This window comes from Oxyura jamaicensis, chromosome 24 (assembly GCF_011077185.1).
Source record: "Oxyura jamaicensis isolate SHBP4307 breed ruddy duck chromosome 24, BPBGC_Ojam_1.0, whole genome shotgun sequence".
Taxonomy (NCBI): domain Eukaryota; kingdom Metazoa; phylum Chordata; class Aves; order Anseriformes; family Anatidae; genus Oxyura; species Oxyura jamaicensis.
In genome coordinates, this window is record NC_048916.1 from 1,813,735 (window position 1) to 1,830,260 (window position 16,526).

At 43.4% G+C, this 16,526-nt stretch overlaps 1 protein-coding gene across 5 annotated transcripts in view; it reads right to left on the reverse strand.

The window, feature by feature from the left end:
• APLP2 (amyloid beta precursor like protein 2) overlaps nucleotides 1-16,526 on the reverse strand; it is a 47,978-nt gene that overhangs the window by 2,251 nt on the left and 29,201 nt on the right. The window contains exons 5-17 of one of the 5 annotated variants that reach the window (XM_035345929.1): nucleotides 15,475-15,650; nucleotides 14,715-14,932; nucleotides 12,895-13,062; nucleotides 10,717-10,832; nucleotides 10,431-10,505; nucleotides 9,086-9,244; nucleotides 8,545-8,673; nucleotides 5,949-6,048; nucleotides 5,202-5,372; nucleotides 4,573-4,608; nucleotides 1,602-1,684; nucleotides 699-773; nucleotides 93-248 (exon numbers count right to left, since the gene is read on the reverse strand). In XM_035345929.1, the coding sequence (XP_035201820.1) occupies nucleotides 93-248; nucleotides 699-773; nucleotides 1,602-1,684; nucleotides 4,573-4,608; nucleotides 5,202-5,372; nucleotides 5,949-6,048; nucleotides 8,545-8,673; nucleotides 9,086-9,244; nucleotides 10,431-10,505; nucleotides 10,717-10,832; nucleotides 12,895-13,062; nucleotides 14,715-14,932; nucleotides 15,475-15,650 (1,662 nt within the window). The remainder of the gene's footprint in view (nucleotides 1-92; nucleotides 249-698; nucleotides 774-1,601; nucleotides 1,685-4,572; nucleotides 4,609-5,201; nucleotides 5,373-5,948; nucleotides 6,049-8,544; nucleotides 8,674-9,085; nucleotides 9,245-10,430; nucleotides 10,506-10,716; nucleotides 10,833-12,894; nucleotides 13,063-14,714; nucleotides 14,933-15,474; nucleotides 15,651-16,526) is intronic. The other 4 variants (XM_035345925.1, XM_035345930.1, XM_035345927.1 and 1 more) reach the window with 4 other exon arrangements.

Genomic DNA, 16,526 nt, shown 5'->3' on the forward strand with positions numbered 1-16,526 from the left:
GCAGCTACTGCCATCTTCGCCCCCTACACACAACATGTGATTCAATGCTGACTATTTTCATACTCGGTGATGGAGCAGGAGTGGTTTCTCACCTCCACAATTCCATGGCTGATGGTCCCATACTGCCTCTTCCTCAGCATCACCAAGCTGATGACTATAACAGTAGCTATGGCAACAGCAATCACCAACAGCCCAATAAGGGCACTGCTGCTGAAACTGAAGTCATCACGAAGCGAGTTGTCATTATCCTGGAAGGAAGAAAACAATGGAGCAGGTAGAGGAGGAGTGATGTGGGAGTTGCCCTGCTAAATGCAGACCTGAAAGGAGGCCACCAATAAGGTCTTCAGCCATCTGTGGCATCAAGGCACGACCGATTATACTTGGCAATGTAAATATTTCATCCCTCTCTGTCAAAAGGACAATGAACACAAAATCGTTTCCCCATTTAGGCATTTCTGGACAAGCACTGACTCACACTGCTTTCATACCCCACAAAGCACTTTTGCAACAAAAGAGTCAAGTTAGCATCTAATGTTTTTACTGTTATCTTTATGCAGAAATGCCATCCTGCATTATGCTCTGCATGACTTGCCAGAGCAGAGTCAACACATTGAACCCCTGGAACTCAGCAATATGCAAGAACCAAAATCCAGTTTCAGGAAGTCACTGATCACCAGACACAGTAGCCATATACATACCGGCTCGTCCACCAGCCCACCAACACGCTCTGCATTGAAAATCATTTCCTTCACATCGAGGGTTTCATCAATTACCTGAAAACAGTCACAAAAAGCATTTTATGAAAGGAGCTGTAAGAAACAGGTGGGAGAAGGAGTATGAAACCAGACAAGAGACCTTTAATGAATACTAGCAAGAGCTCAGAACCACCTACCATTTTTCCCCTGCTCTCCAAAGCGTGGGATCTTCTCCAACTTTTAGAGCCAACTGAGCTACTGACTGCAACGATTTGGAAGCCTAGACTACCTCAAACTAAGACCCAAATTAAAAACCCATGTCCCTGCCTTGGACACAGCATTTTTGTCATGTAAGATCTAACTTACGGCTATAGAACAATTCTGAATGTAGGCTCTGAAAAGACAATTTCATGTATTTTTTAAAGCCAGGTAGCTGGGGCAAGACTATGGGGCTACTATGACCTAGTGAATTTTTTATACTGCAGATAAAGCTAATGCCTACTGGGTCATGTACCTGTACAATAAGGTGAGACGTACCTTGCTAGGAAGAATATGTGGGAAGGCAGATGGAATGCACCAGCATTCAGTGTACTCAGACAGAAAGCTACCTAGCTAAATAAAGGTGTATCAAAGGGTCTCTGCTTGGGAAAGCAATTACTAAATCGGACACTTCTCCAGCTCAGACTGCCAAAGATCCAGATCTCTCTCCTTCCCTCACCCTCCCACCCTTCTGATGCTAATCAGTATTAAGAGCCTACAATAGTCAGAAAACTGACTCCCCCACACCATATGGATAATGAATACACTGACATTCTGCTAGCAGGAAGGAGACATGGAAATAAGCCACTGCTATTAATTAGTGTCCACGGCAGGCTTTGCTTTACAAAATAAAGGTGGAGGGCTCACCACATTTTCATCCACTTTGTTCTTGCTGTTAATCACTTTTTCTTCAGCGCCAATCAGCCCATCCAACTCTGTCATGCCAGAACCTGCACCAAAAGAGCAAGGCAGGGACCATTAGTCAGCCCTCAGTGACATTTAGGAAGGATTACCTACTCTTTGTAGAGCTGCCATGGCTAGTGCGTTTAACTGCATGGACCGCTGATTATTAAGCTGTCTTCATGCTGTTGTGTCAGAAGGGGAGCTCATAAGCTATGCTACAGTGACAAGTGATTGGGGAGGTTCTGTTAATGAAGGGAAATGAGGTGGCAATGAGAGAAGCAGACAGGACTCACCAAAACAGGCTGAAGTGTAAATCCAGAAATACCATACTGTTAAGTACTGCTGTTAGAATGTCCAAGGCAACATGTAACACAAATTGTGAGCGTGCAATTCCTTTCTGCAAGTGTCAGCCAGGGTCACCACCACCTCAGCATGACCCCACGACGGAAGGGCACATCTCCCCTCTGCTGACAACCAGCACACAGGGAAGACTTTCAACTGCACGGTCAGCATCACCCATTCTTCTGAAATCAAGTATATCAGCAAGCGCCTCGGGAATGAGAATTTCAAGGTCAGCCAGCACAGCTCTGTAATGAGCTTCTGTCCCGTAGCTGGCACAAGCCCAGAAACAATAAATCCCAAGGCAAAGGAGGAGCAAAGTACTACACTAGCCTTTGTACCTGAACATCACTCACCCACTTCTAGGCTAAACCTACTACAGGCTGAAGAGAAGAATATCAATTAACAGAAGGCAGCTGCTCTGCATAAACTGTTTTGATCTCAAGCATTTATAGAAAGATCAGATCAATAACAGCCTGATGCAAGATACTCTGACCTAACATAACAAGGTAGGAGACTGCAAGTTTTCCATTATCAGTATGGACAATGTAATGTCCTTCACAACATCTACGCCTTCCTAAAGCAAAAGCAGGAGGACAGTGAAATGTCAACCCTGCACAATGGGTTCTTCCAAGGAGGAGCACGAGGTGGGGGAAATACCAATACAGCACTTAATACTGACTGCATACACCTCTCCACAAACTGCTGAGCTTGCAGGTTGCCTAACACATTATGTCAACCCGTGCTGAAATTGGCACATGTTCTTTAATGAGATGCAAAGGAAAGGATAGTTGGCTCCATGGCAAGTTTGTAATGTGACAAGCTTCTTACTGCGCAAAAATGCCAAGGAAACTAATGTTTCACTCCAACTCCTCTCAAAAGAAGCATCTAGGGTTTTACTGCATCCCTTTTTCCTCTATAGTTCTTTGGAGACAGTAATCAGATTCCAAACACGGCCAAGGCTGCCCGTCTGACTTCCCACGGCTGTTGAAGCAGGTCAAGTTGTTATGAAAGTCAATGATTTGGATTTTCTGGACAGACCAGAAATGGTTTTTAAGAGAACTACTGTGCCAGCTTTTGGCCTATGGCTGCTTTATTCAATTCTCAGGAGCCAACATAACAGTCTCCAGGGCTGGGAGTTCAGTTGCTGCACTGAGCTTTGCTATTTGTCACAGAGCACTGTACCAAATAACAGACCCAGTTCTACGTAGCTCTAAGGCACAGTTTAGATTATACACTTCCCAGGGAAAAAAAAAAAAAAAAAAAAAAAAAACACCACAAACAACAAAACCAAACAAACTGCACACACACACACAAAACAGAACTCCCTAGCAGCCCTTGTGAAATTCAATGAAAAGAGGAAGAAGGATATACACAGGATATAATCTTAGTCCCCAAGTCATCAGAAACTCTTTTATTTACCCAAATGGGGAGACGACCAGCTTATGCTTATCACCTTTAAGTCAACACAGCAGTCATCAACCAAGAATCAAAGGAAAGGCTGTCACAATTCTTCCCAGAGCAGGCAGTACACTGCCTTAGCTGTGAATTGCTCCACAAGAGGGATGAAGGTGACCTTTGTAAAAAACTACTTGTAATGAAAACAGTTCAGCTGCCTGGCCTTCACATTACAAAGTTATTTCTGCTCATATTAAATGGTTATTAGCAAAACCCTTTACTCTGTTTTGAAATTCTGCACAACGTATTTGGAACCAAAGACAGATGAAAGAAAATGACTGGTTGACTCCCCACGCTCACCTCACGCGCCACTGTTCTGAGAAAGTGTTCTGACAGTCAGCCTTCCATTTCTGCTCTGGGAACTATATCTGTTAGCAGATCAGCTGGGCCTCATCGGTACCTGAGGCTTTATCTCTGACAAAGGATTTACCACCAATATTTCCATGTCCATTCTAAAGCCCAGTCGGACCCTTTTTAGCCAGGCACTCTGTTACTGCAGAATCAATAATGAGCTAAAGGAGAAATGTATAATTACACAGAACTTGGCTTGTACGGAGAGATGCTACTTCTGAAAAGGGGATGCTGAGAAGACAAACACAAAGGAATCTCCTACTTTACCTGTCCCAGAGCAGCTGTACTCCATAATACCTATGAGGACAAGTAGCTGGGAAATACACCCCATGTCTGGGGGGGCACTCTCATTCCTAGTTTAGTGCTGTTGTCAGGTGGCAAGTACAGATTCCACAGCGTGCAGAATAGCCTCTGGACTATTTACCACCAGCAATGCAAGGTTTATTTTGAGAATTGTTAACCACGAGTACAAATAAAGAGACAAAAAATACGGCATGGCTTCAGACAGACTGCTAAGCTCGTATTTCTTGAGGGCAAATAAACTAATTATGTATTCTGAGGCACCTTGCTAGCCCATCAGAGAGGAACACACAGAACCAGTTGGATATTCAGACTAGCTTATTTCTTTATCACTAGGCCTAAACAAATAAAATAGAAAGTTACTGATCTAAATGAGGGCAGGGAAATGAAAATAAAGGTGAGTATGGAACTAAAATGAAGCTATCAAGCACACAGAGAAGGTAGGAGAGTGATAGAAAGCACTGTGAGGGAGCAGCTTAGAACCAACCTTTTTTCATTGGATGGTACAAATCCGGCTGAGGATCTAGCAGGAGGGAAAACAAAAACAAAAATAGCAGAGAAAGGAGATTAAGAGAGAAAGGAAAAAAGGCTTGCGCATGATTTCTGACTCAGTCCCTGGGAAAGCTTTTAGTCCACAGCTTCCTTTAAGCTCAGGACTCTGTTCAAGCATTTTTAAAATAAATACACACGCACACGCCAGATGTCAACACCCACTGATAAAAAAAATATAGTAGATACATATTGAAAGAAAAAAAAAATCCTGTGGCCCTTCAGCAGGTCACAGCACAAAGGCTTACATAAGAACATTTTGGTTAAGGACTGACAAGGAATTTCAGAATCAAGCCACAAAGCAAAAATTTAATACTCCCTGCAAAATGGAAGATACCAAGCAGCCTTGCAACGAGCAGAATCAGGGAAACAAGAGAGCAGCTCAGTGCAAAGTACAAGCAGCACTGCCTCTGCCAAATGGACGGAGTCTGAGGAGTACTGCTGGGACAACTGCTTTGCTCTTAACTGACCCAAAGGAATGGAGCATCCTGTGCCACTGAGCTGAGCTCAGAAAAAGTGCCTACATTCTGTAAAAGCAAGTGAACCCAAGTTTCCAGTTCTACATACCTTCATTTTCAGGCAAGGCTGGGAAGGTTTTCACCTGGAACGGACGGAAAGGTTTGCCCTCCAGGGGAATTTCTTCACTCTCCTCAGAGCTCACTCTGACATCCACCTGGGATTCAGAAATGGAGGATGTGAACTGATCCATGTCTGCACGTTGCTCCTGAAGCAGCTCATCTAAAAAGAATAAGAGGAAATCTTACACGGACTGCATGAAGCCTGGCAAGAACAGAAAGAAGCACAGATGGTTTGAACCTAGCTGATGCAGGGCTGCAATAGGAACACTGTTCTGGGCTGCCAGGTTATCTTATCTTTTGTGTTTTCAAGTCTCATCTGGAATCCTCAGTAAAGGCGCTGGCTAGAAAAACATGCTAATATGCGCCCAGAGGTTTTATGTGGCTAGAGGTTTTGGCAAGAAGGGATTAAAATCCTATAAAACAGGAAAGCATCGTATTTTTACGGATCTTTTTTCATCTGCCTTTGAAAGAGAGCTTTGCAATTCCAACTGTTGTTTCCAACTGCTGCTGACTTTTCTTACGCAGATAATGAAAGTTCTTCGCAGAAGCTATTCTCACTTGCTGCATTGCAAAACCCAGAGAATATCTGCCCTGAAGTACCTACACCTAGACCCAAGTGCTTATTGCTAAGGGTACCCTCAAGAGTGCTAGCAATCTTTTTGCAATCTACTTCACTTGACATAAGAGATCCTAGTCTAACACTGTGGCACGGGGGCTGGCACACACAGACACTCACCAATCTCATCCTGGATTTCTTCAGCCACATATGGCACCTTGTAGAGCAGAGACAAGCTTTGATTCATCCGCTCCTCAATCACATGGAGATGTGTCATCACCTGCAAATGTACAAGAATGTGTTGGGAGTGGGCAAAAGCTGCCAGTCACTTGACTGGTACTGATACTCCACTTATTTAATAACAAATCTACTACTGGTGGGTTTGCCATGACAGACAACCGAATGAGACCATTCTGTTGGCCCAGCTAGTTCAATACTCTGACTGATGCTTTCTAGCACTTCATACTTCACTGGAACTGGCTATTTGTACATGGCTCTTTTAGTATTTTGGGAAAGGCTGGGGAAGAGAGAGAGGATTCAGCTGACTCTTGCTGTAACCAGCTCTCTGCTGGAAGCACTGAAGCTGGTATTTTCCGTATCCCAGATATGGTCGTAATCCATTGCATACAGCAACTACAGGTTAAGTGCTTTATTAAATGGATTACCATTCCTGATTACTAAAGAAAAAATACGTGCAAAGGGAGCAGACAATATTATTTATCCCCTCTGTTTTCAGAACAAAGGTGCCTTTGTTCTGCATCGTGCCACTGCATGTGTCTGACACCCGTTACACCCCCCCACTTGCAACAGCTTTCTCCCTTCGTTTGAGACATAAATCCAAACCTTATGCAACCTCAGATCACTTTTCCCTAGCATATTAAATTCATTGGTGAAGTCAAACCTGACCTGCAGAGGGTGCTGCATAATCAGGGATCATGCAGACCAAGAAACACATTAATACAGACAGTCAAATGTTAGAGAAAGCTAAGGAGTTGAATGGACCTGTTTTACAGTCTGACGTGTACCTGACCTTTAAGAGCAAGGATGAAAGCAATTTAATTTTACACGTGGCAGCTTGTCAATCAAAAGAATCGATTGAGGAGCTTAAAGTGCATCTGAAAAGTAAAGCGAATGGAAATTGAACTGTACCACCCACATCCCTCGCACGTCGATTTGTTGACACTGCAGCCTTCAGAATGAATTAAGGACTGTTTAGGTTTTGGCTTAAGAATACAGTTCACACACTCCCCCCTTGGGCTTTGGCAGCATTAGAACAAAGGGTCAGGGTGGACTGCATCTGATATGCTAAGCTGTCTGTGAAAATGCTACTGTATATTCTGTATCATGAGCCAAACATCAGTTTGTAAATATCGCAGTTATACCATTATTTCTGAGGGTGTGCAGCTCAACCAGAAAGCAAGAATCAGTGGCAGAAAACCAGAGAGACAAGAGTGAAAGGTACACCACTAGCACCTGGAGTCAGCATGAAACCCATGGGATCAGGCATCTCCATGTGTGAAGTTTACTTCTGGACAGTAAATGCAACGTTACTCCACACCTCACCAGAGATGACATGAACAGACTCTAGTCCCAGTCCTACTCTTAAACCACAGCATTTCTATCTATTGCTTAGACAGCTGAGTAGTAATAAAGCATTTTTTCTTTCAATTTGGCAGCACTGGGTGTGCTCAATTGCATTGTCTCCTTGCAGCTCTCCATTCTTTTTGGCTCTTGCAGATCTTTCATACACTAAAGAATTAACAGACATTTCAAAGCAGTGGACCAGCCACAAACTGGGGCTGGTAAAATGCAGATTACATATCTAAAGCTGTAACAACTGAGCACTCAGTTCTCTCTCCTTCTCTCTGAGCTTGTTAAAGGACATACCCTCCTGAACAGATCTTTCCATGTTAACACACCATTCTTAATTTGTATCTTAGTTGGACATTTCAGTACATCTCTCACCATTTTAAGAGCAGGGTTTTAAAAACAAGTATCAGGAGATAACCCAAAAGCTTTGTAGAATATCTGCATCTATTCTTACAATTACACTGGCCAGGTTTGACACCCATTTGAAGAAGCATATTCACATACACTCCCCAGAAGAAGGAAAGTGACTTATTGACTATTCAGGAGTAAAATGTAATGCAACAAGACAAAATAAACTCATCAAAACAGACCTTTGAATAGAGCTAGGAATCATGATAAACTGCTTGGCAAGGGTTATGTATGGAAACGAGGCAATAACTCTACAGAGGCACAAGAGAATTCCCACATACCCAAAACACAGCCATCATGAAGAACAGAGCTAATGAAATTTAGACAGAAGGCCTTGAAAGAAAGGAAAGACAGAAGGCCCTAAAAAGGTCATTTAGACAGAAGGTCTTCAAAGAAATTAAAGGCTGTTCAAAGATGACCAAGTCCCCAGCAAAAAAAAATCATGGATGCTTGACAAAAGGCAACACAAAAGTGACACCAAACTAGTTCTAATCCCTAGAATTGCTACTGTGAGCAGCAGTAATCCACGGCTAAAACCAGATGTTCCGTGGTAGTATCTCAATCCTCAGATTTTTAACACCAAGTCATGTACCAAGGCAAATGGTATGGACTATTTGGTGATAGGCAATATGCAGACAGAATGGGAGATCTCTACACAAGTATGTCAAGTTGCTATAGTACCCAGCAAATTAGTGCAAGGACTTGAAGCATGCCTTCTAGAGTCTCTGACAGCCACTGCTGGCTAACAATGCCTCCCTTGATAGAAACATTCTCATACCTGAGATTTCATCTGTGCAGCCTTTTCTGGGTCAACTGCCAGGACATGCTGGTAATGGCGGATGGTGTGCAGACGGTCCTTGTTCTCAGCACGAACATAGCGCTTCAGAGCTTGCAGGATGCGGTGGGGCTGTAGGATTTGGGGAGAAAGGAGTTCAAATGCATTTGATTCAAATAAAAATCACAACTGAAATACAGCACTTGAGATGTAAACCTGCTTTGCTACTGGACAGATCTGTGCTAACCTCTTATGTAATTTCCCTTTACCCTAAGCCTGTTTGACTCAGAACACTGTGCCCTGCGAGCACTGAACAAAGTGGAGGATTTTAAACAGACAGGAAGTTAGAGTAAGTCAATTAGGAGACCCACTGCTTGTTCAGCAGGAACAGCCATGATGGGAAAAAAAAAAAAAAAAAAAAAAAAAAAAAAAACTTTACTGGGAACCTATTCCCAGCTTCTGCCCCAGCAGGCCACAGTCAGTTTTCTCACCAAGCCATTCCCAGCACTACCCCATTGTAAAACACTGCTGCAAAGGAACTCACCCGTGGTGGGTCAGCCTGCAGGGCAGCCAGGTAGTTCTCCAGAGCAATCCGACGTCGATCATTCAGCATGGCTTCCACACGAGCCAGGTGAGTCTCCACAAGCTGCTGCTTCTCACTTGCTGCCTCTTTCTCCAGAGATTTAACCATTGCCTGGAAGTGCTGGAACAGGGAACAGAGTCTGTATGAAACACTGTGTGCGTCAGTATCTCTCACTCATGTACCTCCTTAGAATAAAAGGAGTCTGTCACGCTGTATGTCCTAGACGTTTAGAGTAAGAGAGAGGGGAGCTAACAGATGTTGATGCAGATTTCATTTTTGCAAATTAAATAAGGACAATTTACCTTCCAATTTTCCTTCACAATCCATTTCAAAGATCTGAAGAAGGCATATGGCCTTGCAGATAAAGATCATTTTTGAGATGGGAGACCCAGACTGTGCTGAATGAATGCCATAGTATTAACTCTTTCCCTCAACTTTGTAAAACAGGAACAAGATAGATCTCTTCACCCTACAGCCATTACTCTGAATTTGCAGAACTCATGTCGCATATGGGTCTTTTCATCAGCATGCCTTCAGATCAAATCTCTACATATGCTATTAGGAAGGTCATAATGAGTATCTCCAAACAAACTACAAGAGTCCATTAAGTGCTGCTGTATTTCATCTGAGACAATGGAAAACTCGTTTTGACTTGTACAGATTTCAAAAGGTAGCTTATGCTAAATAACATAGAGAGAAAACTGTGTTCCAGGATAAAATCCGAAGTGGGCTTATGAACTGGAGTCAATCACTTAGCTGTATGCTGGTTTGAGGGAACTTCACCTGTTTGTCACTGCCTCTAACAGTCCCATACAAAGCATATCCCCGATTAACTTCCTAGTCTAACTGAACTCTAATCATAAGGCAGAAGATTGGCATTTTGGCAGCAAACCAGCTTTATCTGCTGTCTAAGTGGTTTTCACTAAGTCTGCCCAAACAGGAAATGTGTGTCCAGAGAGTCAGGGCCAATCTGAACTGGGCTGGGAGGCCACTGGTTAGTGCAATGCAGGCCAAAGGTCTGAAGTTACAGTTTGGCTCTGCTGTCACTAGGCTCAGGGGATGAGATAGCTTCCTACTACTTGGCTTGGTAAAGGACCTGGCACAGTATCAGATCATCTCCAGCTTTAAGAACAAAACACACAATTCAATCAAATCTCCTCTAAAAGGCAACTGCTGACAGAAGAGGAAAGATACTCGTCCATTTCAGTCATCTTTTAGCTTAAAATATTAGCATCACTCATTTAGTTTATTGACAAGATGAAGGCCAAGCACCAGCAGCTTTTTCTTTAGGTCCTTCAATTCCTACCTGAATGAGAGTCTGTCTTTCTGCCTTGGGGAGATTTACGGCTTGGTGTTCAGCTTCCTCCCATTCCTTCTTCACCTGAGCAAGACAAGGACAGAACATATCAACACGACACAAATTTACATCAGATTTTTGGAGAAGTGAAAATCTAACTGCCACAGTGTGGTCACATTGTAAGGAACTCACAGAAGCTGGTGACTGAAAAGTCATTTCACTGCCAATGAGTTCACAAGAACAAGGGACTGCAACTATGCAGGGCATAAAGAAAAGGCTAAAGCTAGATGCTCACCCGGTCCATGCGGTTGTGGTGTCTGACCTCTAGCTGCTCCTTTGCCTTCTGGAAGCGGGCATGTTCGTTGTCATCAGCAGGGGTTTCAAAGTACACATCCACATCGTCAGTTGGCACTGCAAAGAGAAGGTATGGATAAGTGGGGGTTCAGAAATCTGTGGTCCTGGATTGTAAGAGACAGGTAGGGAGAGGAATCTCCATGCCTGCAGCATTAACAATCTGGCAGGCTGAGCTTACTGAACCACCACCTACCCGGAGTCCATTTTTGTATCTCTAAGCTGCCAATTCACTGCACAACACCAGTTAGTTACATCATCCCAAACACACAGTAATGCACTGCGGCAACCAGCACCTGTTCAGTCTTCTCATTAGTTCTGAGATGAGCATTATTCAGCTCCAGCAACAGAATGACTTGGATTACAGAATAAAGAACTTTTATTTTTTTTTTCCTCTTCCCTTTCACATTGGCTTTGGATAGTTTAAATGACATTTTGTGCATTAGCTGTTCACTGACAAGCTGGCTCCAGACATCATTAATGTGATTAAGGAGCTTGACAATAAATCTGCACAAAACACTACCCAATATTTTACACTTCAAACCTACCTTCTCTACCAGATGCACCGTACAGAACTAACAGGCAATGATATTAGACAAGACAGCAACAGAAGGAGGCTCAGTGAGACAAATTGACTTGTCCAATAATCTGGACGGCTTGTATCTTTAAGACATTCAAATCCAACAATGGGAGAAATAAAATTTTAGAACTGACAGTTACAAGCTCCTGCGAAATCCACAACAGGAGGTCTGTACTCTACACACTGCAGTTCGAGAAAAGCTGAACCAAGGTTCTGTGCTACAATTTTAGACACTACACATCACAGAGCTCTTTCTCATAGGATCTGTGGCAAACAGGATGCACTCTGTTAATGCCCTTTAACAGACAGAGGGCAGAAAGGGAAAATTAAGGCAACCCTTCAAACATTTTATTAATTTGGGTAGATAAAATCTCCAACACATCATTGAAAGGCAGCATGCTTCAGAGAAAAAAAATTCTTTGCGCTTTAGCATGAATGAAGGCTAAAAGTTTAGCATGCCCTGGCATCCACAATCCTCTGTCCTAACTAGGGAAGGAGGAGTGGAAAAGGGGAAAGAATTACCGCATGAAATACTGGCGACATACAACATAGGCATTATTGTTGTGCGCAAGGACAATGACAGACCAGCACTGTACTCTGGGCCTACTCATGGCAGTTCTGAACCAGGCTTTGACACAGAGAACTCTTTCCAGCCCCAAATCCCTCTGTAACAGGACAAACTTTTGTACAAAAAGCTCCTGACATCCGCATCTTTTATTTCATCACTTCAGTTAGATCAGCCCAATCTAAAGCACTTGCATGAAGCCCATTTTGTAAACAGGATTATGGCTGTATAGTCAGACTGCCAAGCCCCAGATAACACAAAAAGCCTTTCAAAAGGCTTTAATGGTAGCTGAAGTGGAAGTGCTGGAGTTCAACAATAAGATTAATAAGGAGGTTAAAATGTTTTTGGTAGTTTTATCATCTGACATAAAAGCCAGTTGAAATTGGTGCCAAAAACCTCAAGCTCTCAAAAATGCAGGGATTGAGTCACGATTCATATTTCAAACTGAACTGAAAGTGGGAACCTGAATTCTATACTACTTCACTGATGTTTTCCCAAAATATAATAGCAAGAGAACGCCTACTACCAGGAGAATGGCGAGTAGCAGCTTGCTTTTCAGGACTGACTAGTCAAACACATGCACAGTAATATAACTGAGGAAAGCAAGTGCTTTCTTCCACATATTTAGGGGAAAAAAAAGCCAGTTACTCAAAGAGGTAAGCTACATGTTTTCTTAACAAGAGGGTAGAGACAGCCCCCAGTCCCTGCAATAAATCCAGAAGATAACTAAGCCCTCAGTAAGAGCTGCAAACCAACCGTGAGCACAGAAAGAATACATCCAGAGCCACCTTCCCCAGTCAAACCTAAAGACCTCGAGAAGCAGAGACAAGAGGAGACTGCTGCAAAAGGACAGACACCAGAACCAAAAGGATGGGCTACACATGTATCCTCTCTTGACCCAAGCAAGGAGGAGGAGACACCAAACGCCAGACAGACAGTGGCTAGCTGCAAAAGGGCCAGTGGGAGGCAGGACTTACTCATCTTTTTACACACAGCCATACAATACTCCTCTGACTCAAAATTGTTCCTGTTGCCTCCGCAGCCTCCATATATAAAGCGAATGCACTTTCTCTTGTTAGGGTCGAAGTACCAACGAGGCATCACAGCCCGGCACGGCCCTGTCATCGCCTCCTGGGAGCAGACAGCTGTGTGGAGACGGGTTAGAACATGAGCTAGTGAGGAGCACAGGCCTCGCCAAGCGACTTACAAAGCAGTGGTAGCTCTAGTTCACACCTTCCTCTGGGCACCTGTGCCAGCCTCAGCATTACTACCTCATCAGCCCTTCATCAAAGGGCTTTTGTCAGTTTTGGGGGGACTTTTAACATTTTACAAGTGTCCATCACAAGGGTCGCCAGCACTATTCAGGGAAGGGCCTGCACGTCCGGCTTTGAGGCAAACGTGCAGCAGCCGTTGTCTCAACATGGAGCTTTCATCTGCAAGAGTGATTTCACATTAGCTAGTGGCAGAAACAGCAAGGATATGCTAGAGTTATGTCTTGAGTGTCCCAGTGGTAGAGCCTCCACTGTATAAAACCAGCACGATGGAAAGAAAACCCATTAGGGCTGCTTAAAGCATTCAGTGATGGCCTGTTCCACTGCACTTTGCCTGGATAGATGCTTCACATCTTACAGGTGAGGTATAAAAGCAAGTGAAAAGGCAGGCTAAGCACAAGGAACACGATCACCATGACAATCAGAGCCGTTAGGTTTTCAAGTTTTGAAACATCTACACACTAAATACCAAAACTCCAGGTAGCCATGGCATGTGGACTGCTTTACAATAAGCAGGCAATATGAGCCACTGGGATAATTTGAGGCAAGAGAACAGATACACTGTGTAAGTTAGCAACTGTTCACAGCACTTTGAGAAAACAGACTGCGTACCCCCAAAACAGACACCCCATTCAACTGGTTCCAAGTCTGTTTTGACATCTGCAGATTTGTAACAGTCCTGTACATATATGATCTAAGCCGTGTTTCAGCAAGTGAAATTATCTGCAGCATGCTGGCGGTTTACCAGCAAGATGCAAGAACTGCTGGCAACGATTCAGTGATCTGTAGCTAATTGAATTTCATTCCCTCTCCCCCTCCTCCTTCCTCTGCAGACGCTTCTACATGCAAAGGATAGGGCACTGTAACACTGAAGCACCACACAATCAGCAGATGCCCTCTGCAATGGCACCTGCTGCTTAACAAAAGCTACTGGAAATACTTATATAATAAAAGTGGGGCAATTGTGCTAATATTCTTTCTTTCAAGAGAGAGAACGGTTTACGCAAAGGCTGCTATTGCTTAACATGGAGACTAAAAGGGGAGCACCTCAACCTCAAATGGCCAGAGGGCACCTTTAACGCCACTTCTGCAGAATATGCCCCCAAGCTTTAAGCTTCCTTTTTGTAATCTGGGTACAAAACCCCGAATTCAAGGCAATCACCCAAAACTAGGGATTCATACTGTACCCTGAATGCCTCCTTAAGATTTTCCAAAATTAGCAGATGCAGATATTACTTTCTGACTCAACGCTGCACCTTCATGGAGGTGCCTGTTCAATGTGCCAAACACTGGGCTTTCTGCCAGCAGAACTGCTGTTTATCTAGAAACATATGGCCCATGCTCTAGAGAGTTAATTTCAACACTTGAAACATAAGCATCATCAGCTTTCCTCTGTTTGCTAACTTATCTGGCAAATAAAACTTCCAAGTGGCATTTATTGACTTCATCAGAAACCTATCGCCAACTGGCAGCAAACAAGAAGAATACAAGGAACTGAGAGGCCTGTAGGCTAGAACGTGACTTACATTTCATATCGCTGCTAACTTCTTTTTCAGAAGCAGCCTTGTCACTGCTAGGCTCTGTAGTGGTCTCTTCAGTGTAGTCATCTACTTTGTAGCTATCATAATAGTAATCACGATCCTCCACCACGTCCTCTTCTTCCTCCCCTTCATCTTCTTCATCTTCATCTTCCTCCACAGCTGTTCCAGTGAAATCTTCTACACCTGCCTCTGTAGGGAACTCACTGAAGGGATATAGTTAAATTAGGGGGGTTAAGCTAATGCTAACCACTTTGTAGCCAAGCTTTGATGTAAGAGAATAATGATTCTCTTTTCATCTGCTTTAGAAACACAAGAGATGGGAAAATAAATGTACCAATTGCCGATCAGCCCACCAGCCGCAGCAATGGGACTTCTCCTGTTACAGACATGCCTGCTCTTACAGGCAGAGCTACTCCGTGCCTCTGGCTTAGTGGTGGTTCCTAATATGTTTTTTTAACAGTTCCTTTTCAGTAAGTGAAAGCCTAAAATGTTTGGGGTTAAAAAACGATTGTAGCAATCAGTCCTTTTGACTAAGGATGGAAGGAGGGGGCTGTTTAGCTCCAGTAAAAGGACCATTACAAAGTCTACCTTCTGCAAGGCTTTTTCATGTTCAGGATGCTCCTTTGGGAAATTCAAAAGCACAGAAATTATCTCAATCCTCATCACCTGGGTGTCACTGCATGAAACTGGTGACAGCAACTTCACATAGAGCTGCCAACATCCACGCCAGCAGTCAGAACCTCACCTTTTATAAACATCGTAGTCTTCATCCTCGTCTTCATCCTCCTCCTCTTTGGACAGAGCCTCATCCACAACTTTTGTCTGAGGACAGCATACATATTCTGTTCCGTGGAACTGGTCTACTCCACAGGGCAGCAGCATGCCGTAACTGTGCAGGATCATCCCTTCTGTCAGGCACGCCTGGAAGAGGAGCCCACAGGCATCACTTCAGTGTTAGGCTCTTCCTTTGGATATAGCCAATGTTTGCCTACAAGAGGTCCCAAGGATGCTACCAAGGGTCTACATTTTGCAGCAAAAAAGCAATAGCAACTCATGACCTAAGTCTGAACGCTAAAGACAAATGGATTGGGACTCGGAGCACAAGCAAAATCCCCAGAAAAGTCACAAATTCAGAGCCTTGCAGTGTTTCCTGGTGCTTATGCACGAACCCCAACAGCCCGCGGCCCTACCAACTGCTGACTTGTCAACCTGAGTTCTGGAAAAATAACGAGGCGTTTTGTGCCAACTCGAGGGAGAGAGCACTTGGAAGGAAGAGAACTGCTGTTTGCTTTTCTGGGCTGGCCATTTCATTAAACTTTATCTATTAAAATTTACATTGCAGTAAGTGAGTAATTGCTCAAATGCACTTTGTGTCAAGATTATTTTAACACGCTGTAGATGAAAATCAATCAGATAATTCAAGAAAAAGCCCAATGCAAACTGTGATTAGACATTATGTCTATATACTTCTCTTGAATGACGGAAGTACATCGTTTTGTGGTGCCCCCCAGAAAGGAATGGAGTAAGAAAGGCTTTGTTATGCACATCAGAACTCTTTTGTGTTTTGTTTTGTTACAGCACGGATATAAAATGAGCCAAATATTTCTGGAAAAGTTCTCCAATTATGTTGAAAGCAAATAATTTTAAAATTTCCTGGACGTAAGCAAGTTCATCCTCAATTAAAAAGCGATTCCTCTAGCACAGCTTTATTATGATAGGCTTTTGCTCCCAGGAAGTTACAGAAATACAAGTGTAATCGCTGCATTTGTAACGTCTATTTACTAGCACTGTCACAAT